Source organism: Lineus longissimus, chromosome 5 (assembly GCF_910592395.1).
Source record: "Lineus longissimus chromosome 5, tnLinLong1.2, whole genome shotgun sequence".
In the NCBI taxonomy this organism is placed as follows: Eukaryota; Metazoa; Nemertea; class Pilidiophora; order Heteronemertea; family Lineidae; genus Lineus; species Lineus longissimus.
The window spans coordinates 2,478,213-2,501,690 of NC_088312.1; the positions used below are offsets into that span (position 1 = coordinate 2,478,213).

Consider the following 23,478-nt stretch of genomic DNA (forward strand, 5'->3'; position numbering starts at 1 on the left):
CAGTGAGTGGTTCTGGGGACAGTGAATCTGGATGTTTTAGAGTGGATGTGACCACCTGGTGGTTCTTGAAACAGTGGTTGTGACCAACCACTTTGGTTTTGGAGACTGACCACACCCAGAGTGGTTCTAGAGACAGTGGATGTGACCACCTGGTGGTTCTGGAGACAGTGGTTGTGACCAACCACTTTGGTTTTGGAGACTGACCACACCCAGAGTGGTTCTAGAGACAGTGGATGTGACCACCTGGTTGTTCTGGAGACAGTGGTTGTGACAACCTACAGTTGTGACATTGGGCACAATACAAGCAACTGATGTTTTGGAGACGGGCCTTGTCTGGCTGCATTGGCCACACACTGCTTGAAACAGAGGGTCGAGACGGGCCAACTCTATTCTAAAGAGGCAAGGTGTGACTAAATATACCATGTCTAAACCACCATCTAGCTTGTTAACCTGTTGACAATGATCTTGTCGAATGGACCCCATCCCTTGTTAGGTCTAAGAAAAAAGATATGAACTAACAAAGTCTGACATATACAAATATTTTTTTATTCCTACACACAGCTCGTACATTCACCAGCACTGCAGCAGAGACATGGCGTAATTTGACTCCAGGAATCATAACCTACAGAGCTATAGCTACTCCCAGTGGAATGAACTCAAGTTGGACATTCTGTCAAAAAAGCAAGTTTTGAAGTACAGTGGAACCTCCCTAAGCGGACACCTCTCTATCAAGGACAACCTCTCTATTAAGGACAATAGTTTTGGTCCCAAATTGGCTGTTTCCATTCAATTTGACCTCTCTAATCAGGACACCTCTCTATTAAGGACAACATTTGTCAGTCCCGAGGGTGTCCTTAATAGAGAGGTTCTACTGTATATTTTTACTCATCTTCTAAATATCTGAAACAAGATCATGATGAGATTTAAACTGAAATCTATTACAGTAGAACCTCTCTTAGCGGACACCTCTCTATTAAGGACACCGGTTTTGGTCCCAAACTGGTTGTTTCCATTCAATTTGACCTCTCAAATCAGGACACCTCTCTATTAAGGACAGCACTTGTCAGTCCCAAGGGTGTCCTTAATAGAGGGGTTCTACTTTATTCGGAATAAATATGCAGTAAATGCAGTATAGGAATGTTATTGGAAATTTTATTAGGAAGGTTTATTCATGCATGAAAATATCTGCGAGGGGAATGCACATCGTAACATAATACAACTTGGTACCCGTGGCCCAGTTGTTCAAAAGAAGTTTGTCGTCAAATACATGTAAGCGTGAACTGCCAACTTGGTGTTTCAGTTCGATGGGCTCAAACTGAAGGAGATGTATGATGGGTCAAGTTAAAGTTAATGCCAAGACAGAGCCCAAAACTTTTCTTGAACAAATCTGATTTGCTTCAATAGCACCTAAATTAAAAGCATAATCAGACATTCGAATATTAATCTCTTTTAACATTATCACATCACCACTTGGAGGCATTACAAATGTTCTCGACATGCCAAAATCGACACAAGAATTAAAATCACTATTCAAAGCATAGTTTTCGGGAAACACTGTAAAATGATTTAGCATCAAGACATTAGAGCAGCCAACACCCTCTTGAAGAGACGCTGTTACAAAATATGGGACGGCTGGTTTCTTGTTCCACTCTGGCTTCATTGGCCAATTCACAACATCTACGATAAATTATAAAACTAGTACACACAAAAATGTGTCCGTAAAATAAGTAATGGACCTTCATACTGTGACTTTCGTAAAACTATCACATAAGTATTTTGTAATTGATCTAAATAGACAAATGTAAAACATTCATAAAATTTCTAGTCTCTGTGTAGTAGTCTACTACACCTGCTAAACAACTTCTTAGCAAACAGACAAACGACAATACAACCCTAAAGACATGTCCAGAACTCAGCAGCAAACTTCCTTCATAACCTCTCACACCATCCACCAGGCCCATTCAATGTAGCACTTTGTCCAGCTAAGCTTTAAAGACTAATGTTCTATCTGATTTAATCCTGGGGGGTTGTAATAAATATATATACAATACTGTTTACAAGCCATCGAGAACTGAGCCAAGATCAGTAAGATTTGTACAACAACGACTGTAATATCTATATCCATAGGGGTGCTCATCCCAACAGGCTTTGAAACGAACAGGAACAGGTTCTGAATGCTGAAGTCTCCAGGGTTCTCTCAGGACTATTCCTTAACACAGCAGAACTGCGACTCCTGAAGTTCGATTTGTACACAGCGCTTTTCATAGGACAGGTCCTTGCTTTGTCATCACACAATCTTCCGGGGAAGCTAAGTAGCAGCTCCCAAGTACTCACTTAGCCTTCGAACTCTAAAGGGGAAGAACTAAGTGAAGGGATTCGAACCCGCAACCTTTCAGTCAGGAGTCCAGCACTCTAACCGCTGTGCCACCACGTTTGCTTTAGACTCTGAATCCAATATGTTATCAAAACTGCACCTATATTCTTTCTTACTGTTCTAATAGCCTGTTCAAACATGGCCGCCTCCTCAAGCCCAGCACATGACGATCTTATTGAAGACCACAAACACACCTTTGTTTGGTTTACTGAAAGAAGACAGAAAGATAATCACAATAAGGTGGGGTGCTTGACACAGAGGTCCACAGTGGAGATACAGAGCTTTGTTCTGATAAAGTTAGATAAACTGCCTTTTTTCCTTTTCTTACGCATATATAAGTTGTCACAGTTCGACTCATGTTGATTGTTTGTTGATGCCAGAGAGGGTATGGCACTTAATTAATCATTATTGCACCTCAAATGAACACAGAGATTGACTCACCATGTGAAATATCTTTCATTGTTGTACATTCCATCATGTTTACCAGCTGAAAAAGACACACCACATTGAATCTCGGTATGTAGATTTTAAGACATCAGCCAACAACTTCATCAGCTGACTTAATACCAGTGGGGGCACACTACATCCCTTTTAACAACTTTTCAGAAACGCGATCAGTAAATCAATACAGAATGGTCAGGGGAGAGTTTATGTGTTGGTTTTCTCAAAACTTACTACCCTCGAGATACAACTCGTCGAGGCAGAGCCAACTGTCATATGTACTCACCTTCATTTTCCAGTTCTAAACCCAGATAAGTGTCGTGCCTTCCCGGCAGATGACCAATGTACCGCACCAACCCTTTGCTAATCTTGCCGTTTTGCCGTGAAAACTTTACTACAGCACCGATTGGTATGTCTCCAGGCGACCTTGGGGCAAATGGACGCTTGCCGGTCGTACTCAAAATACTTTTCCTGAAATTGAAAAAGAGAATTTTAACGCACATCTCAGAGACTAATGGGCGTGTTAAGTTATACATGTATTTTCGATTTACTCAGTATCACTCTTTTCTTCTTTATTTTCCTTTGACACTATACATGTACTTGCTTAGTAAACATTTACAACAAGTTCTTATCCCTACTGAATATCTTTAAACAAAGCACATGTATGATCCTTGGTATGATAGTGAAAAAGACTAATCATACATACTTTGTGGGAAAACCAAGGGCAGCCTTATTTGCTTGTGTGACGGTGGGTGGAGGGGTACAGCTGCGGAACCCAGCTGGTGACAGGACACGGGCATCTCGATCAGAAGCGGAGCCTCTCGATTCTGGAAGATAATAGGATAAGGCATTAGCAATTAGCATCACGCTGAACTCACCTATCTCTGCATTAAATGATTCACACCCTATGGGCAGGTCAGTTTCAAGACAATTTTCTTTCAAAACTGGGCCAGGATTTGGTTTTTGGTTCTATTTCTTACTCAATTCATCATTGAAAGACATCAAATGACAACTTACTTTTGGGTTCAAACGATCGTGATCGGTTGTGCCTCCGTGACGATGATCCTCCACTTATCAGCATCAGCTCACGCTCAACCTCACTCAAGATGGACGAGGTCGAACTGGTATCGTCATCGAAGTGATTAGAATAACGATGCTTCCTTGATGGAGAAACATCATCGACATAGTAACTAGGAGAGGCTGAAAAAGTGGTCAGGTTTACTGAATACATGAGGTAAACAAACTTGGAAAATTTCTGATAACTTCAGTTTTGCTCATTTCAGATGTTGCTGACCCAATACTCACAGAAACTGCACCCCATTGCAAAAATGTTTGTACTTCGAAATTTTTTCATCACTAAGTCAGTTGAAAATTTTTCAAAATTTTAAAAATCAGATAAAATTTTGGGACTGCAGTTTTTGGTGATGTTGGTTCATTTTGAGGGAAAAAAACAGTGAAAAAAATTTTTGTACTTCAAAATCAAAAAAAATTTGGGACAGCAGTTTTTGGTGATGTTGGTTCATTTTCAGCAAAAAAAAAGGTTAAAACTGCAGTATGTTTATCATGCAACAGTTTACAATATCGAGTACAATGTAACAGTGATATGAGGAGGAGGCAGTGTGTGTATTAAAACATTGGTATGCTAGGTGATGTGCAGGTGCAACAGAAAATGTCTCAAGTTGAGCTGCGGAGGGGAGTTTTTAAGCATGAAATACTGAATCTTTAATCGATTGTTTCAGGTTGGATTGGATGGCAATCATATGACATGTTGGAAGGGAAGGAGGTCTTTTTTCTAGAAAGATCAAATTCAGCGGAATTGATCCAGTAACAACACATCGAAGTTACTCAAACCAATGATATTTGACAACAGAATCTGATGATGCAATTGGACCAATCCTCAGACTGGTTAGATCCACCACCTTCGAGTTACTATATGAATTGAATATACACGTAGTTAGATGTTGTTAAACTTTGCTGTTACCATGATGTATTGAATAATAAGTCACATCAATACATCGCGAAACCAGAAGGTTACAGGAGAAGGGAAGTTCAAGTCATGAGACAGTCATTTTCTAAATTAGAGAGTGCTACGTGGCATTCTCATGAGATAACACCAGATTTAGTCCTGGGATTTAGGGTTCAATTGTGGTTTCTATTTCTAAACTTAATTGTGCATAGAGTAGGACCATTCGTTTAGAACTACCGGTGTGCATTTGGGATTGTAATTTAATGACTGATAGATTAAAGTTGAAAGTTGAAAACCTTTTAGATATGTGACCCGCCATGACAAAACAGGTCGCATGTCGCTCTGAGCTTGACAGGTTGAGACAGACTGGTTGTTCATTTCACCATTGTCTGCCTTTTGTAAAATCGGAGCATATCAATTTCTTCTATTATGTCCTGGTGTCATTTTAGGCTCATCTTCTGTGCGACATGCGACTCATTTTGTCGTGGTGGGTCACATATGTGTTTTGACAGTGCATTTGCGAAGATAAAATGCTTCCAAAGATTTCATGTTTTACAGTAGAAATAACCTGTTACATTTCCATAAGATGACAAAGAACTAAACGAATGGTCCGTTTTCTCATTATGACCACACACCTTTGTGCCTGGAATTACTCGATGGTGACGACTTAAACCCATCCGACGGCCTTGGGGACTTAGACCGCGTTCGTCGCAGATATTGATCAGACAGTTCTACTTCATTATCAGATAATTCATTGTCTATATAATCTTTTGTATGCATGCTGGATGTCAGATAGGCCGTGGAATCGCTGCGGTCGGTCAGCATGGGGTTGTACTGTTCATGTTCGTCTGTAACGCCAAGGAAATGCGAGAGGGACATATTATAAAAACAACATTATTGGGATGAAGGTTTCGCCATCATACCCAAGTAAACCTAATATACTGGTTTAATTACTTCTTACAACATTCAGGCACTGGAGACAGGAGTTTTGAATTGAAGTAAAGAGTGTCTCATGTATAGTACCCCCAGGTATATGGCACGGCTTAACCCGCCGGCCATGAGGGAATTCCTTTATGGCCCAGTGGTTGGCGCGTTGGCCCCAGAGTGGAAGTTAAGCAACGTTGAGTGCGGTCAACCTTTGGATCGGTGACCGGCGCGTACAATACATCTCATTAGCCAAATGTGGCTGCCCCATTGAGGGTTGACACTAAAACAACCAAACTTTACTTTTACATATCATTATTGTAATACTAGTGCTGGGATTTCAGTTAGTTAAAATCAATTCTACGTACACCACTTCCAATATGGTCCACTACAATCATTAGATCTACAAGGATTGCAGAGGTACCACAGAGCCGTATTAAGTATTTTGGTTTGGGGGGGGGGGGGCAGATGACCCAAATCTACATGAAGAACATGGTGTTATGGAGACATGGGGCACCCCCCTCCCCACTAAATATGGCCCTGTACCAGTAGATTAGCGTTCAAGGGTATGATGGTGAAAGGGAGAGAAGAAAACGATTAATCAAGCAGGATAGCTACTGCAAACAAAGTATATAACAACAACCATGCAGATGACGTGAAATGTTGGTGACATGAGCAGCAGGAAATATGACTTTAAGCAAATCTGGGGTTTTTCAGGCCGGGTATTTTTTCACATTTCAAAGCAAAATCAACCTCAATAAGTAGGAAGTTGAATTCGTAAGAAATCTTTTCATCAAAATTGCACATAGTTGGATATTGAAAAAGTTCCTTTGTTATAAGGACAGACAAAGATGTTACCACAACCATTGACATATAGAAGTATATTTGGGAGATGTTTGAAGTACATATTGAACTTTTGCCATAACCATAAAAGAATAGTTCCGATTACCACGTTATTATTCAATGGTTTTATCAATACAACTCTTGCAACCTTACCATCGCAATCTTTCCGACAATACGTTTTGCCAATGCTGTGATCAGCCCGCATTGGCGGGGAGTATTTTGGCGTGATACTTTTGTGGTAGTCCTTGGTTGGCGGTGAGTATGTGTGCAAAGTGGAATAGTTTTTGGGTTCGTCTGTCGGGGACATCTGGTCTGTAGAAGGGAGAGATAGCAGACGACAGTGAAAGCGTGATGAAGTGAAACATGATGAATATATGGTAAAACATGCGAGTCTATCAATTGATTTGATAACTAAAGTAAATAAATATAATGAATAAAACTGAATCTAAACTTGGAATCTAGGCTCATATATTTAGATAAAATGAATTTCTATGACGACATTTCTTACCTGATATTTTTGAAGAAGACCTTGGTGGCGATGTGTGGCCCGAGTATCCGGGAACAAAGTCATCCAAACCGCCTCTATACCGTCCACTTGTGTCGTCATGACCACTTCTGTAGCCACCTGTGACGAGGAAAGAATGATTGAAATAGGACAGGTAATTGACAGGTGCTGTCAATTAGTCAATTAGATTCAGAAATAGGCCAATGCTAAGAAGATAAAGAGAAACTTATGAAAATATATTCAATATAGATTTCACTCACCTGAACCTGTCGTTGTATCATGAAATTTTGGTGACGGTGCACTACGGCGAAGTTTTCTAAGACTTTCATCACTCCTTTGCCGAAGATCACGCAACTCTTCCCGTAGGCGCATATTGTCTTCATTGACTTGCTGATTGCGATCACGGAGTGTGCGTACGTCTGACCTCATAGCTTGCATTTCGTCACGTCCCCTTGTGTCCGAATCGTTCAGTAGTTTGCTGTTACGTTCGTTCAGTCTCTCAACCTGGAAGGAGGACAGTGTCTAAGGATCATCACCAAGGGAGGTGTTACTGACTGGTAAATATGAATCTAACATCTAATTGCCCCTGCTGATATTAGAAATAAGTATGGCAAAGGCAGATGAAGTTGCCCCTGCTGATATTAGAAATAAGTTCGGCAAAGGCAGATGAAGTTGCCAATGATGATGATGATGATCTCCAATCTACACTTGGTGATAGTGATGATAGTTTAGCCTCACCTGTTGTCTGAGATACTGATTCTCTGCCTGGATGTCCTCAACACTAACACCGCCTAGTGTCTGGAGATTCTCATTGTCTTGTACGAGTTCGTTAATTCGCCGTTCTGCCCGATTCAGCTCTGATGATGCCGACTCACTGGCTTCTTGTAAATCTTGGACTTGACTTTGAAGATCAGCTGAAATTTTCAATAAGGGAATTAAGCTAATGGTGATGGCCTATCTTCTCAATAAGGGAATTAAGCTAATGGTGATGGCCTATCTTCTTAATAAGGGAATTAAGCTAATAGTGATGGCCTATCTTCTCAATAAGGGAATTAAGCTAATGGTGATGGCCTATCTTCTCAATAAGGGAATTAAGCTAATGGTGATGGCCTATCTTCTCGCATCTCATTTTGCAGTAGTGGCGGATTGCAGTAGCGTTGTACTGTAGAGGGAATGTGTTAAAACTGTAGTTGCGGTGGTCTTTAGGCACCCTGCAACCAAGCAATTTAAATTACTGTGACCTGGGATTATAACCGCATAAATTGGCATAACAGTACAGCAAAACATGCAGTTATATATATTTATGGTATGGTAGAGATTACAGAAGGTTTACAGTTTGGTATGGAGTCACAGCAGCTGCCAACAACAGAAATAGGCCGACTGCCAATGCCAGCATGTAACCAAATTCTTGTACCAAAACTTATGGAAAGATGCCACAAAATACAACATAATCCACAAATTCATGAAGGACTACAACCGCCAGACTACTGGATATGCTTACCTGTCAAATATGAAATTCAGACAGCAAGCTGATCAATGATTCAGTTCTCGATTAAAATTGCACACCGAGTCTTCACACACTATCCGTATAAAATACAAAATCCATACACGACATACACTGCACAGATATTTCTATTGTATTCACTCCCCTTTCGGCCATATTGTTTATGTGCAGTAACCAAGCAGTTCGAACAGTACTGACCTCATATGGCCAACAAAATAACCAAACTACCCTGGCATGTCTGTACCTGAGCTGAGAAGAATAGCTCACCAATATTGGTTTTATATGAGAACACAAACCATGTATGCTTTATACTTGGTCTATCAAGTGATCAGTTCCATAAATGTTTGCACATTTATGTGTAAAGTCTTTTGTCCAATATTAGCAGCTTAATTTCAAAGCCCGAGGCATTTTGCATTCAAGCGCTCGGCAAGTGCACTGGGCAATATGGTTCCATTAATGCCAGATCTTGATAGACCCAATCAACCATGAAACAGACTTTCCCTTGGAAGAATCTCATTATCATGCATAAAATTAACGCATAGATATAGTCACATAGTACACCATGCCAAGTTCCACCAAATATGTTTTTTTCGTCAAATATGTTTTTGTGAGTTGTCAAAAGCTTGCCCATGACCCAAAACATGCAAACGCAGACACACCAACATGCCATCAAGTTTCCTTTCAGAACGCTCTCATTCATCCCGCACTTTCAATAAGGAGTCCCGCTGCTCAAATTGGATCCACAACGTGATACAGAACTCTCAATGAAAATGAATCAAATGAAATTTCAGTAGCGCCAACCCTGCTGAGCTTTTCTAATGGGTGACAATGCATCACTCCTGTACATCCCAGGTGTGTTATGTCTATGCTGAGTCTATTAAGCTACTTATGTATGACAGGATTAAGTACTGTGCATTTAGAAGCAGACTGAATATTCCAAAAGCGTTTTTAGTCTTCTACTTCTGAGTGAAGAAAGTGCAGTAAAACAAGCATTATTACTTAATGAATTGAGTTAAATCTCAGTCTCACCCAGTTTTTCCTTTAGAACTTCTGGGTTGTCAGGATCGTAGCAATCGATAGACACGCTGTCCCTGTTCCTCTGACCATTCAGATTCCTCTGGTTCCTCATCTTGTACAGCTCCGTGGCCAGGTTTTCTTTCTCTGCCAGCAGTCTGTTGTAACTGTCATCGCCCTGTGAAGTAGAATTTGGAACACGGTTTAAGCATTTGTATTCTATTCTCCGATTGTGACTGAAACATTAAATCTAAGCTGTGAGTTCATTGCTGATTTAGTGAACTAGCATCGGGCAGAATTTTGATGAGACAGTAAAAATCATCGGTGATTTTACTAAGATGACAAACAAATAAGTTGACAAGCCCAAACCTCGAAACTCTAGGACCACAGGCAAAAACACCTTGACATGTTTCACTTGGTGAAGCTCCTTTGCCCTTTAGATGGCTTAAACCATCACTTGGTGAAGCTCCTTTGCCCTTTAGATGGCTTAAACCATCATGCTGCACAAAAAAAGAAGAACTTACGTTGTGATTGACCTCCTGACGTCTCTCCATATCCCTCAGCTGGTTATTCAACATCCTATTCTCCGACCTCAGATCCGATACATCACTGTGGAGACTCCGGATCTCAGACTCTTTATCATCGAGTGTATGTTTCTGCGATAATAGCGTTTCCTCCAACTCATGGTATCGCGAAGCCTGCAGAAAATAAACAGACACCAATGTTGATATCTTCAAATGAATTATAGTGTTTCTACTTTCCTCCAGCGATAGGGACAGTGAAGATATCAAAAGACCATTCGTCTTATTTTTGTTTTTTTTACACTTGGAATTTCATATCATTCTGTACAACACCACAATGACTGTATTACAACATTACAAAAGACAATAGTTAGGTTACTGTTCCAGAACATATTTGTTAGTCTGAAGAAAGCGAGAAAGCGAGAAATGGAGAGTCAAAGACTAGTAAAGTGTTAAAATACAAAAAGATACTGTGTTGAGACTACATTGTACGAGTATACTCGCAATGACAGGTGTACCAGACTCGGTCATTAAGAGTATTCTCATCGCAACAAGTCAATTCTTTTGCAAAAGTTTGAACGGGGATCTGACCAGGTGTTCTGATCAGGTTCCCTCAATTTCAAGAAATTTAGGCCAAAGACAGACAAAATAAGACAGAAAAAGACAACGTCCACCACCACCACTGAAAATACGACGGTTGTCCTACATACCCCTGAGTTATGTTCGAATGGATCATATGCTACGACAGGAGTCACAGTCCTCGATGAATTCCCTGACGACACTGGAGCAGCACGCATTGTCCGTAATGGTGACATTATACTCGGTTGTGAGGTGTGGTGCATTTCAGGCGTCAAACTTCTATGATCAATCGGCGGAAATTGCTGTGTTGCTGACAGCATGCTGTTCGTACTGCTAGGGCGATCTGAGGTCCCCCAAACTGGTAGACTCGGCCGAACAGACATCAGTGTAGTTTTCCGCGAGTTCTCAAAATAGCTATTGAGTTCTTGTTCACTTGATTTCGAATAGTTACTCAGCCTGCTGTCCGTTTTGGTATCACTGAAATTGCTCCGACGACTTGGTGGACGGTTATACGAACTGGTACTCAATCGATCAGCATCTTGGCTTAGACTAATACCTTTGCTACTAGCATGAAGCATACCATCACTCTGGCCTCTAAAACTACTTTTTAATCTACTAGTGCTAGTGACACTCATTGTGCTATATCCTACCTCCTCGTACTTTCCATTGACATGCTGTGACATACTCCGTTCTGAACTATCCGACTCGTTGCCACTCATGCGCATTTGTTTCTGCACGAGGTCTTTGTAACGTCCCGATAATTTGATACTGCCACTCCCTGCGCTGTGGGTCATTTCGTCATCCCGGCTCTCATCCAGGTCCTCCATGCTGATGTTGCTGTGTGCAGAACTGATAGAGAGGCTGGAGGCCTTCGCTTGGATGCTGTCCGCGATGTTTTCTATGCACTCTGGCTCAGGGGTAACGTCAAATTCTGAAAGTAAAGACAATGCAACAATCCATTAAGAAAACCGAAGCAGACTTAGCCAGTGTCTCAGAGATTTTGCACTTTGCAATGATTGTCTGCAATCTCAGCCATGTTGACCGCTCAGCATGAAAAAAAAGTACATCTTCCTGCTACAAATTCGAATCCAGCAATCGCAATTCAAAGAGAAAAGCTGTAGTTGTAAAGAAAACGTATTAGTTCGAATGCCAAAATCACAAAGATGCACACAGTAAGAGACCCACCAGCCAAAATTAGATAAAACTCTCAACTTCCCTGTTGAACGATAGCAAATAGTGACCATTTAATGGACAGCTAAACCTCCCAAGTGCATGTAAAGAATTTAATTAACCAGCCAGTTTATCGCTTCAAGTCCAACAACATTGTACCAAGACCCTGCGGGACAACAGGTGAATGCGTCCAATCAGATTACTTCAAAAGGCTAACACTAGAACCAGGCGCTAATGGGAAGGTTAGGAGTACATAAACATGTTATAGCTACAATGTGTTTGCAAAACAAATCAGGTAATGAGGGGTCAATAAAAAGCTCTCTGTTTCTTTAAGACCACTAGTTTGAGAGGATCAAATGATATTTTTTTGTTGAAATTATTTCCAGGTTGTGGACTGAAGTTTATTCCGCAAACAATCTGATGGCCTGGATAGCTCACTCCATCATCATATGGACATAAAAACAAGAACACGTTTACTTTGTCGAGCAGAAGAATTCAATCCCTTTGTCTGAGTCAGAAATCGTGAGATCAGACAAAGGAGAAATATAGTCCACAAATAAATCACAGCTGTAAACCATTATTTTCTATGAAAGTATGACAAAATCATCCACATGTATAGACAGGCTTCACTTTTACAGTGATTTAATGACATTATTTGAGATTAAAGTATTGACAAAGGATTAGCTGGCCCAACCCTGGTTAGTCGAAAAGCCAGCATGTCCACGAGGCCAACTTGCCAAATAAGTGTCTTACGATTGGTTTTGTTACATAATATGTAAATAGTCTGGTTAAATGAAAATCAGTGCTTTATGGCTTAGTTTTGATATCAAGAATGTCAGAGCAGACATATCATGAGGGTCCTGAAGTCTTAGGCCTCTTGAAAGCAATATTTGAGGCGAGAGGAGACACAACTTTATGAACCTTAAACATATAAATGCCCTTGTGGGTATCTACTATGGATGGCTCCATGTTACTTATGACATAAGCTGTACGCTACAACTTACCACATTCATTCGACTCAGCTAAGATACTATCATTGACCTTGCCATCAATATTCTGACTATCATCGAAAGATGGCTTAGGCTGTAAAACTTCCAAGGAGTTGAGAGCTTCGAAATTTGGAAACATTGCTCCAGATTCCACTTCTTTAATCTCACATGCCTGAACTTCGTCTTCGATTTCTTGAAGATGAAGCTCATCAGAATTCCGGCTTGGAAAATGTAAAACATCTGTATCTTGCTTTTTGAGGATCGCGGCTAAATCTTTCAGACTCTGCTCCTTGGCCTCATTTGAGATCTCTTTCCGCCTCGGACTCAGCAACCTTGCCAAATAAAACGAATTCGAAAAGCAAGGTTGTGATTCCACGGACTCTGTCTCGTCAGAAGAAGTTGGTTCTTCATCTGCATCATCGTCCATTAAAGAATGCAAAGAATTGACTAGTTCCCTGACACTGTTCCACTTGCTGGTATCCCCAGACTCCCGATCACGAAAAGCGCAAATATCGAAATTAGAGGAATTGGTTTTGGCCTCCTCTGGTCCAACAGGAGTTTGGTTTTTCTCTTCAAATTTATGCAAGGCATCAACAATATCTTGCACACTTCTTAGTTTTTTGTCTTGGGTTATTTCCACAGCAGTGACACTAGCTTCTATCTCGGGGACAGACTCTGCAAAATCCAAATGTTCAGACTCTGTCATTTCATTCGTGAGTGCAACTATTTCTTCCTCAGAGTTGTCGAGATGCATATCCTGAAGAACGGACACCAGGTCATGGAAGTTTTTCAATTTCTCAGCAGGGGCAGGTTCGGTGCCAGTGGTGGGCTTATTCATGCTCACAGGGGTTGAGGAATGGAACCTACTGTTCAACATAAAAGAAAAATCCGCTTGGGAACACGTCACCTCCTCCAAGTCTGGTATGATTATTTCTGGAATGACATGACCAAAAGATGTTCCACACTCATCTTCTGGGAAGACCTCTGACACGCGTTGAGAAGAACTGAATGGGTTTTCATGTTTTGTTGGATCCTCTGCTTTGCTGTCCCCTACTACATCTTGCTCAAGAGAATCGAAAGAACGATCCAGGCTGTCCCTTGAATGCGCAAGATAGTCTCGAGAATCTAGAAGACTGTCGCGTGAATTTGATTCATCCAAGCTATCATGGTCGAGACTGTCGCGTGAATAGGATAGTCCTTCCTGCAGCCCAATTGACTTTAAGTTATCCATGATAGGTTTTGTTTCCAGTGAATTGTTCAAAGCGGATGATTCAGTGCCAGCACTGCAACAGTTGTCATCACAATCCTGATCCGCTATGAGTGAGAAATAGGCAGACTCCTGTAAATTGTCCCCCGTATCGAAATTTCCAAGTTGAGCAAAGTGGAGTTCCGTTACTGTGTTCTGCACGATTTCACACTCTTCTACCTCTACTCCAAACTCGTCCCTTTGCTGTGGTTGGCTTACAGGATCAAAACTTTGTGTATTATCCAAAGCTCTTGAAACTTTGTCTGTTTTCAATGTGTTTTTTTCGGTCTCACCTCCAACACCTGTACACACCGTACGGAGATTTTCTTCCGCTCCTTGTCGAAAAGCTGTCAAAGTTTCTGGCGTTTGAGGGTTTATTTGGTCCACAATAGCCTTACTGAGGGTTGCCACTGCTGCTATTACCCCAGCCATTTAGCGTCAAATCCCTCCAACCACCCGCAAATGTATAATAAAGGGCCTGCTCCGATATAAGCCAAACACCACATATAGAATATCAGCTGGCAAAACTCAATATTCAAATACTGATTGATTTAGCCTAATGCCTAAGCTCTACAAGCCTGAATATGCACAGCTCAATATCCAATAAAGAATAATAAGTCCTAGTAATATTCCCAGAGTTGTATTGTTTACAGAGGTTACACAAGGGTGCATATATTGTTCCAGAACATTGGACGAACTCACTAAGACAATACCACCAGATTATGACATCGCTGTGAACAACATAGCAACGCCACAATATAGCGTATGATTGCACCTTGTATCGTGCTTGTCAATTACCTTGATATTGATACGGTAAAATTCAACGCTTGAAGTATCGTTACACTAAACCAGTACAGTACACGGCACTTCGAATGTACAGGGATTAACGAAAAAACTGTTAAATTATGCAAAGCCAACAAAGAATGGGAATGCTTTTTTAGTGCTTCGTCAACAGTAAATTTTGATAAGCAGCCAGTTTATTTATTAATAGATCTAAAGCGGCCTTGGTCTCTGAGGTTGTCTCTTTCAGCTTTGTCACCAAAAATTAAATACTGCATATAAAATATGTGTAGTGATCCCCCTATAATTAAAAACAATTGAAATCAGGCAGTGTGAGAAAGCAGGGGTGGTTGAAGTTTTAAGTTCGAGCAGTTTTGCCTCACACAGCACCGATGGGTGGCAGTTGGTCAACTTTTCTAACAGGAAACTTTTAGGAGCATTGGAGAAATTGTAAAGGAAGACTAAATGACCAATATTTTGTTAATCATCATCTTCATCAACATCATCACCTGCAGCTTCTTCATCCTGTGGTCAAAACTCCTTCATTTTTTAAGTGAGAGGACCTTCAGGAACCCCACTTGGTGGATTCCGACCCAGGAATCCCATAAATATTCAAGGAACTGCTCCATCCAGTAAGCCGGAGAGGAATTTTACAATCTACAAACACAATTTGCCAAATACTATTCAGCAATCTGAACAAATTGGACAGATTGACCAGTATGGGTAAAATCCCATTTGTATGTTTGTTTTCCAAAGTGTGCCCTCGTAAGCTGTGTGTAAAGCGACAAATTTGTCGATATCTATATATGGAAAACTGGAACTTTGGCAAGTTTTCCCACTAGGGCTTGACCTCACCTCAAGGTCAACACTAATCAGTACGAGTCAAAGTGACAGTTTGCATCACACTATCATATTATTCAGGGCTGGACTACATATAGCCCCTGTCAGAAGCTACATAGCCAACTTGTAGGAAAAGGCACTGGCAAGAATAACATGTCTTACCTACCTTAGTATGATTGATCAAAACTTTAACATCATACATTTTGGCCTATATCCATTCATTCAAGATCATAAAGCAAGTCATCTGACAACAAATCTACAAAGTCAATCTGTATATATCTCATCTCCGACAAGCAAGTCTAGTCAACTTATTGAAGACATCTGTCACTTGTCATTGTCAATAGATGACAGACGCCCAAAATGACAGTTTCTTAAACAAGCCCAAAATGGCTTTGATCAAAACATCCCATACAGTAGATGAAAAGTGTCTGGCCAAGTGGATTAAAGCATAAATGTTTGCAATATCAATGACAGGTGAATATCACTATAACATGTTGGATAGTCAAAGGCCTATCAAAAGTACAGCACTCTACCGATTTGACAAAATATCGAGGCCGCATAAATCTGATTGAAAGCTATGACATGGTCAAAGAAATGACATCATGAAACCATCTATACATGGTCTTTACATCTATAAGGTCTCTTTCGCTGTGCCAGTAGGCTAAAGGGTGGACCAAGCAGTGCCTGCTCTTTCTGAAGAGGCTGGTCAGATCTGAAGCGCCTGCTCAGATCTGTTGGATCACGCTTGTGCAGGGCACTGATTTCAGTTCTCTCTCATCTTCAGATCAGAGGAGGTCCTTGGCGGGCTTCCGCAATAGTTCACATAAGACATGAAAGGCCAAGAAATCCAGCCCAAATCGACCGAGGAAGACAGACAAAGAGTGTCAACTGTCCTGTCACAGTTTTTACATGGATGTTTGAGCACCAAATTGAGCATTGACTACTTTTGCTACACTTCCAAAGGTATACTTGGGTGCACCAGGCCAGGGATGGTTTCCTTTAAACTAACTCCTGCTGTTTTTAAAACGACGGAGCTTAAACCTTGACTTGACATGGCTGCTATTAGTTTGCATATCCGTGGGTCACAAGATCAGGACCAATACTCTCAAAGGTACGACAGTAATTTTCAATAAAACAGTCATATTTCCAAAAGTCCACCAGTGCTGTCTGGTACCAATGGTGCACAGTGTGTAACAGACAGGTCCACCGGTGGGGTCCATTGGATGCAGAAGACTATTGTAAACTGTCTCTCATCAATACAAACTACCATACACCAATAACGGTCGTCAATAAGCGACGACTATGCCACACCAAATAAAGAACCTATACCTTGCAACCAAAATCTCAAAACGAGAAAAATCAGCATACTAGATTCTCACCTGCAAGAGTCACTTATCCTAAATCCGGTATTCCTGATACCATGAATGTTTTAGCCTGTTAAACATGCGTGGTGCATGTTCAATACACATGCACACTGCCAAGCTCTAAACTGCCATGCATTCAACCACGTCCCCATCAAAATGACAATAGGGGACAATGGACTAATCACTGTCTTTACACAGGTGACACAAATTGTGTACCTGAGCTCTGAGGTTTAGCGTTAACCCTTGGGCGAGCCTTAAGATATGCAAATCAATAGTATGTGTACAAACTTGTGATAGCACGACTGTGTGTGGCTGATAAAGTCAATCAAATATCTGTTCAAGTTTTCTTAAGGCTGTAAAATTTCAATGATATGGTACATGTTATGCATAATATTTTATAGGTTAATCGAGCAAATAAAACTTTTGATTATGATTTTTTGAGTTGTCCCCTTTATTCATGGGCCCAGCTCATGGGATTCATAAGATGCGGCCCGCAACTACTCGAATTCAGGTTGGCCTACCTACCTACCTAAACCAAAATCAATTCCTCCCACTTCCCGCCCCTGATACTCCTAAATCAGCTCAACCATATCAAATACCCCACGGATCAACTACGAAGGAGTTTCAATCTTGTTGAATTCTAGTTTTGGAGGTCATTTAGGCAAAGATGCGCCACAAGACCAATTGTTTGCTACAAATTGCAAAAGTCAATGGAGGGTGAAACAGGCCTTTGTCAACGATATCATGATAAGCATGTCTGGAGGGTCTTTGTTGGCACTAGAATAGGACATGAACAAATTATGACAAATATGAAAATTATATAAAAACCTCACATGTGAGATGATTGATGGTCATGCCAACACTCCAAGAGGGGTCTTGTACCTCTCTTCTGGCAACCATGATCACATGCTGGAGATTGCATTCTAAGCGTGCTTTGCTTCCAATTTAGACATTGTCAAAGGAAAGTGGGCATTTTATCTGATTCAAAAGCACGCGGGGCACTGTGGATACTGGCAAAATGACTGGAAGGTGCTCCAATGGCAATGGAAACACACACAAGGATATCATTTTCATCGGGTTGTGGGATCTTTCCCCGATTTGACCACCGAACACATCCCCGATGAAAAATATCATCAGTGACTCCACCTATTATCAAGAAGTTCTCCAAGCTTTTCAAACAAATTGTAATTGGATTCCATATTTTCTCTATTCAATAAATCTGCAAATACATGTACTCTCTGATTTATTTATGCAAAGAAAACATAATACGTGAAATCTTGTTGTCCTGGCACAAAAGGAAAACATCCAATTCTTTGAAATAGCACAGCCTTGAGGTAAATAAACAGGCCTACCCAATATCTTTTGTTTTCTAACTCAATATTTGCTACCAAAGATCAAATGTCAGGGTGTTGGCTTGTCATTTACAAATTTGACTTTTAACCGAGCTATCGTAGACAGCACCACCTGGATTTTATGGCAGGAACAAACTGAATTCCACCTGGAAATCTGACAAGAGTTCTGGAATCAATCAAATATTGTACAGTGGCACTTCTTTTAACTTTGTACACTTGCATATCAATGCACTCAGTGCCCTTTACATAGGATCTCTGAACTAAAATGCTGGCCTGGCAGACACGCCCAGCACCCCTCCTAACAAAAGCAAAACCTAAACTTACCCTCCCTTAGTGACAAGTTGACCTCAAACGTGTAACAGTTGACTTCGAATGAGTCGAGAAGCAGGAGGTCGCCATTGATTCTCAACAGACAAATATGGTGATCACATGGCACTTTTGTTTGCTCAGATTCGTAGAGCTCTAATCTGTCATTCCACCGGAGGGGCAGTGGCTTACCCTGAAAGAAGGAAGTGGGTTTGTGACCATTGGTGTGCAAGGATATCTAACCGAACGGTCGTAGCCCTGCCAGTGTAAATATCAACAGCCATTGCCTCTGACACCCTCAGCTGTTGCCTCACACGGTTCAAAAAACTTGATTGACAGCACGTTTTTAGGGTCTATGACATTAAATGCTTTTCTGATGTACCATTGGCTCCCTCAATTCTACTCACCTCAAGGAAATCTCCTTCTAACAATACTTCTTTGGAATGTGTAAGGTAGGTCCTGTTCCATCTGAATTTGACCACGGAGTCAGTCTTGGTTTTCTCTTCATGGACATCTTGTATCACAGGCATTGAGGGTGGAAGAATGAGCTGTCTAGGCGCAGGCATACTAGGGGCGATGAGCTCTGGGCCAATCATGGGGGTGGCTACCAAAGCCATGGCTATAGAATCTTTGATGCGCTTACTGGTACTGGTAAATGTGTTCTTGTTTCATTGTTTGATCAAGTCGATATCATCGGATGGACTTTGCCTGATGCTGATTTACATGATGCTGGAAAATATAAAGGAAGGCTTTGATTTAAAAGTGGCCCAGGAAATATAACAACAAGGATGGTTCACATGGCCATCTGTTCCCAAGGAAATGGAGGTATCAGAATAGGACTAGCACGAACCAGAACTAGCTCGAACACACCTGCATTTTAACAATACACTTATTGTCGAGCCGAACATATTTTGAGGCGCCCTATCTTGGATTGGCCTGGCAAGAAAGTGAATTCACTTTGTACAACAATGTCAATGACCACCAATTGAATTCAATTGGCAAACAAGATGCAATATGTTGTACATGAGGCTGTACCTTATCCACTGGGCAACAGGCGTGTGAAGACAATTAAAAGACAAGCTGAAAAACATGCAAGTCATGCAGAAAGATGACCAGAAACAAACCACAAAATCGGACTGTTCAAAAAGTAACAACCACAGGAGCCTGTCATGCAAAAGGAAGATCTCCGACCTTCAACTTCTGACCGGGAGACTAGATCAACATAAATCGACCAGTTTCCTGTTGTGAGATATAGGCAGCATAATCGCATACAAACATTCGCCAGTGTCGCGTCATATGGCTATATAATACCATACTATACATCAGAATCCTGTACAACATCGAGCTAAGTAGCCCACTTATGAATCAGAGCAGTTCCTGACATCATTAACCCATTTGAGGTCATGATTAGACATAAATGGTCTCTACCCACCATGTGTGATGGCTTTAGGCACAAGTCTGCGACCCGTGAGTTTTGAGATCAAACATGTCAAATGATATCATCAATCAAAGTGGAAATAACAGAAAAAAATAGAAGTCACGACACTACTTACACATGAACCGGGCCAATGAACTCCTCCCTCAAGACAAGCAACACAAGAAATAGGAAGTATTTTCCTCTATTGTATTGTGAAGAAGGCCTACAGAAATATAACCACATTCATACTGAATAAAAGACGTTTTTATATTGTCTCACAATCCCTCCGAGACACTGATCCAGCTTTTTGGCAATGTTTCTGCGTTTTATTATCTTCTGAGTGTATTCTCTGCCAACTCTGTTTGGGGATTGCCTTGACAGGTCATCCAGCTTAAAATTGTCCTCATTATAATGAATTCAGGGATTATTTGAGTGCACGCCATCGTGACTGTTACTGGCACAGGTTTGGGTTGTCCTTCCTCCACAGGAATTATTATGAGTGACCACAGTCATCTGTGTGTGGACGTTACAAAGCAATATACACTTCTAAAGTGCCTAACAACTTGCAACAATAATTATGGTGGCAATTAAATAACACCACAACAATTTACAAAGATTGCAATAAAAGTGAAATTAGCACAGTTCCCTACCTTTCACAAGTAGTCAGGCGACCGACTGTCAGAAAACCTCAACATGAGCTAACTAACATGACAAACGGCACTGTCACAAGTGTATGATTTATGCATGCAAGTTGTTCACACACCTAGTAGAAAAACTGACAGACGCATCAAATTCTGGCGCTAACATCATTTAGCAATAAAGAGATATTGACCACCTTTTTCAAATGCATGCATACAGACCTTACAAGACCAAGGCAACGGCCATTATTGGTTTTAACCAGCCATTAAAATCATTGGGTATTGGGCTAACTGAAATGCCTGAAAAATGAAAAAAAGAGGAGACTGATTGGCAATACACTTACTCTGCTAATCACTATGATATAACACTGTAGAAGGGAAAACAAATTTTGAAGTGAGAACCACACCAAAGGAGCTCATGAGGCAGTCCTTCGCCACAATCCTCCAGAACCAACAGAATTATTGCGATGCACACCTCAGGCAGAGCCAATGCAAATCTCATTGGTTTCCTTGTGTCATCATCACAATCATTACATTGTAAAGTCAATAGTGACATTAACACACCTTGATCTATCAATGCTTATCAGTTGCTAGGCAACCAGGAGTCAGTCAAGGAGAATAGACTAAGAGTTATCTTTTTGAAATGCTAAGTCCATTAGCATTGGATTCAATCATAAGCACCAAGTTTAGTACGGTACTATACAATACAGGGTGTTAGAACCTAGCGTTGTAACACCCTGTAGCTGTATTACCCATGTATTAATCATTTAATGGAACGTATATCATATATAATTACATCTATTTAGAACCTACAGCAGTGACGGGCAACCTGACGAATCTCCTCACCACAAGTCAGTTTTCCCATGCAGCTGACATGGTTTTCCATAGGCTTTTTTTTCTGGAACATGCTGTAGTAGATAGCCTCTACGCCTAAATGAATTAAAAAACTCTGAAGAGAAAAGACGTTCGGAATAAAACTACAAAAAGGATAAGACTCACAGGCATTCAGTTTGTTCAGTGGGCCTTTTTTGTTCCGTTCACTCTGTTATTAGAAACATTTACAATGGCAGAACTGCGCAATCGAGTGTTTTGACGTGAACATGTGTCACCATAAAATGTGCCAATGTTTACATAGTTGTTGGCAATTTCCCTAGAGTTCCAATGTCCACCAATTCTGTGGGGGAAATAAAACATGGCAGTTCATCGGTACAAATGACGTCACGGCGTGGAATTCCGTTCAGCTGCCGATTCGAACCATCCTCGGTATTACTGGAACGCCCGGAATCAGTATGTGATGCAGTTTGAAAAGCTTGGGTGCGGGGTATGAAAATGATGGAAAAAAATGACATCTGTACATGGATGATAAGACAACAAGATAAGGAAGAAGAAAAAAAAGAACTATCTCAGATTCGCCGGGAGTCGATCCCATGACCAGCCGCTCCACAGTCAAACACTCTGAGCGCTGAACCGTCAAGGCTTTCATGCTGTGAGGGGATTTTATTCGCATGTTATATGCGATATGCAAAAGAGCGCCGCAATCGTAACAAGGTCGCGCAGGTGGCAGAGTGATTAGCCGAAATAGTTCCAAGTAATCGTATATTTCGATAGTTGTACAGATTTTTCTCACCATATCGTATCCATATACCTCAGTGATATAAAAGAGTATGTTTGCAGTTGATTTAACGTTTAAATGGCTTTTTTTAAAAACTTTTTAAAAATCGTGGTCAGCAGGGTCAGAGTCAATCAATAAATTGTTTTGAAAGACTCTGGCAGGGTCAAAAGAAACAGTTGTTGGCGCCGATGATGTCAGCAATATGGCAGATTTCCACCCCACCCGTGAGATTTGCTCTCGCACGTCATGAGCACATTGAACTGCTGGTGAACCGTACTGTGCTGAATATGTACCGGCTACCGCTCTCTCCATCATCACCGACGATATGTGCCGGTGCCGGTCGTGCGAGGTCGTTTTAATGAAAAAGACGCACGCCACTGCCGTACAGGTACCTGAGAAAACTTGCCGTTTTATTCTGATTTGCATTGATTGAAATACATCTACCTCATAGTTCATGTGTTCTCATATGATAAACCAAGTGGACACATAGCCTGAAGGAACATGTAGCGATTGGGAAAATTTATACACGCACCAATTGTATAGCGCTCGAGCGCGTGACTGACAATTGGGTTCGATTGGCGTTAGAAGTAGGAACCAAAATTATGATTGGACCAACAGTAAATACACGTCAACGACCGGCGTACCTCTTAAACCATCCAGGCACCAGTGGTTTTCAATATCCTCCGCCTCTCGATATGACGAATGAGTATAAAACCCTGAAGCTCAGGATACCGTTTCACTAATTCTGATTGGAAAAGTCACGGCCCGACACTAATACTTCTTTGCCCCAATGTAGCCTCAAAAATACCAGCTGCCGATTCGAACCATCCTCGGTATTACTAGAACGCCCGGAATCAGTATGTGATGCAGTTTGAAAAGCTTGGGTGCGGGGTATGATAATGATGGAAAAAAACTTGACATCTGTATATGGATGATAAGATAACAAGATAAGGAAGAAGAAAAAAAAGAACAATCTCAGATTCACCGGGAGTCGAACCCGTGACCAGCCGCTCCACAGTCAAACACTCTGAGCGCTGAACCGTCAAGGCTTTCATGCTGTGAGGGGATTTTATTCGCATCTTATATGCGACAT

General features: G+C 41.1%; 1 protein-coding gene across 9 annotated transcripts; it reads right to left on the bottom strand.

Annotated features, from left to right (window-relative positions):
* Window positions 1–525: 525 nt before the first annotated feature.
* LOC135488790 (uncharacterized) lies at window positions 526–21,905 on the bottom strand. Of its 9 annotated transcripts, none has more exons than XM_064773646.1 (16): window positions 21,773–21,905; window positions 19,126–19,447; window positions 18,737–18,911; window positions 10,803–11,602; window positions 10,096–10,269; window positions 9,587–9,749; window positions 7,792–7,967; window positions 7,314–7,557; window positions 7,057–7,173; window positions 6,702–6,860; window positions 5,417–5,629; window positions 3,833–4,015; window positions 3,522–3,642; window positions 3,102–3,286; window positions 2,816–2,861; window positions 526–2,582 (listed from the first exon to the last, which is right to left on the bottom strand). In XM_064773646.1, exons 2-16 carry the CDS (start codon window positions 19,333–19,335, stop codon window positions 2,525–2,527), a joined length of 3,024 nt encoding a protein of 1,007 aa, XP_064629716.1. In that variant the 5' UTR covers window positions 19,336–19,447; window positions 21,773–21,905; the 3' UTR covers window positions 526–2,524. The 9 variants fall into 9 exon arrangements, with proteins under 9 accessions (XP_064629716.1, XP_064629717.1, XP_064629715.1 ...); XM_064773647.1 differs by lacking the exon at window positions 21,773–21,905 and adding an exon at window positions 21,118–21,219; XM_064773645.1 differs by lacking the exon at window positions 21,773–21,905 and adding an exon at window positions 19,843–20,244.
* Between the last annotated feature and the right edge of the window lie 1,573 nt (window positions 21,906–23,478).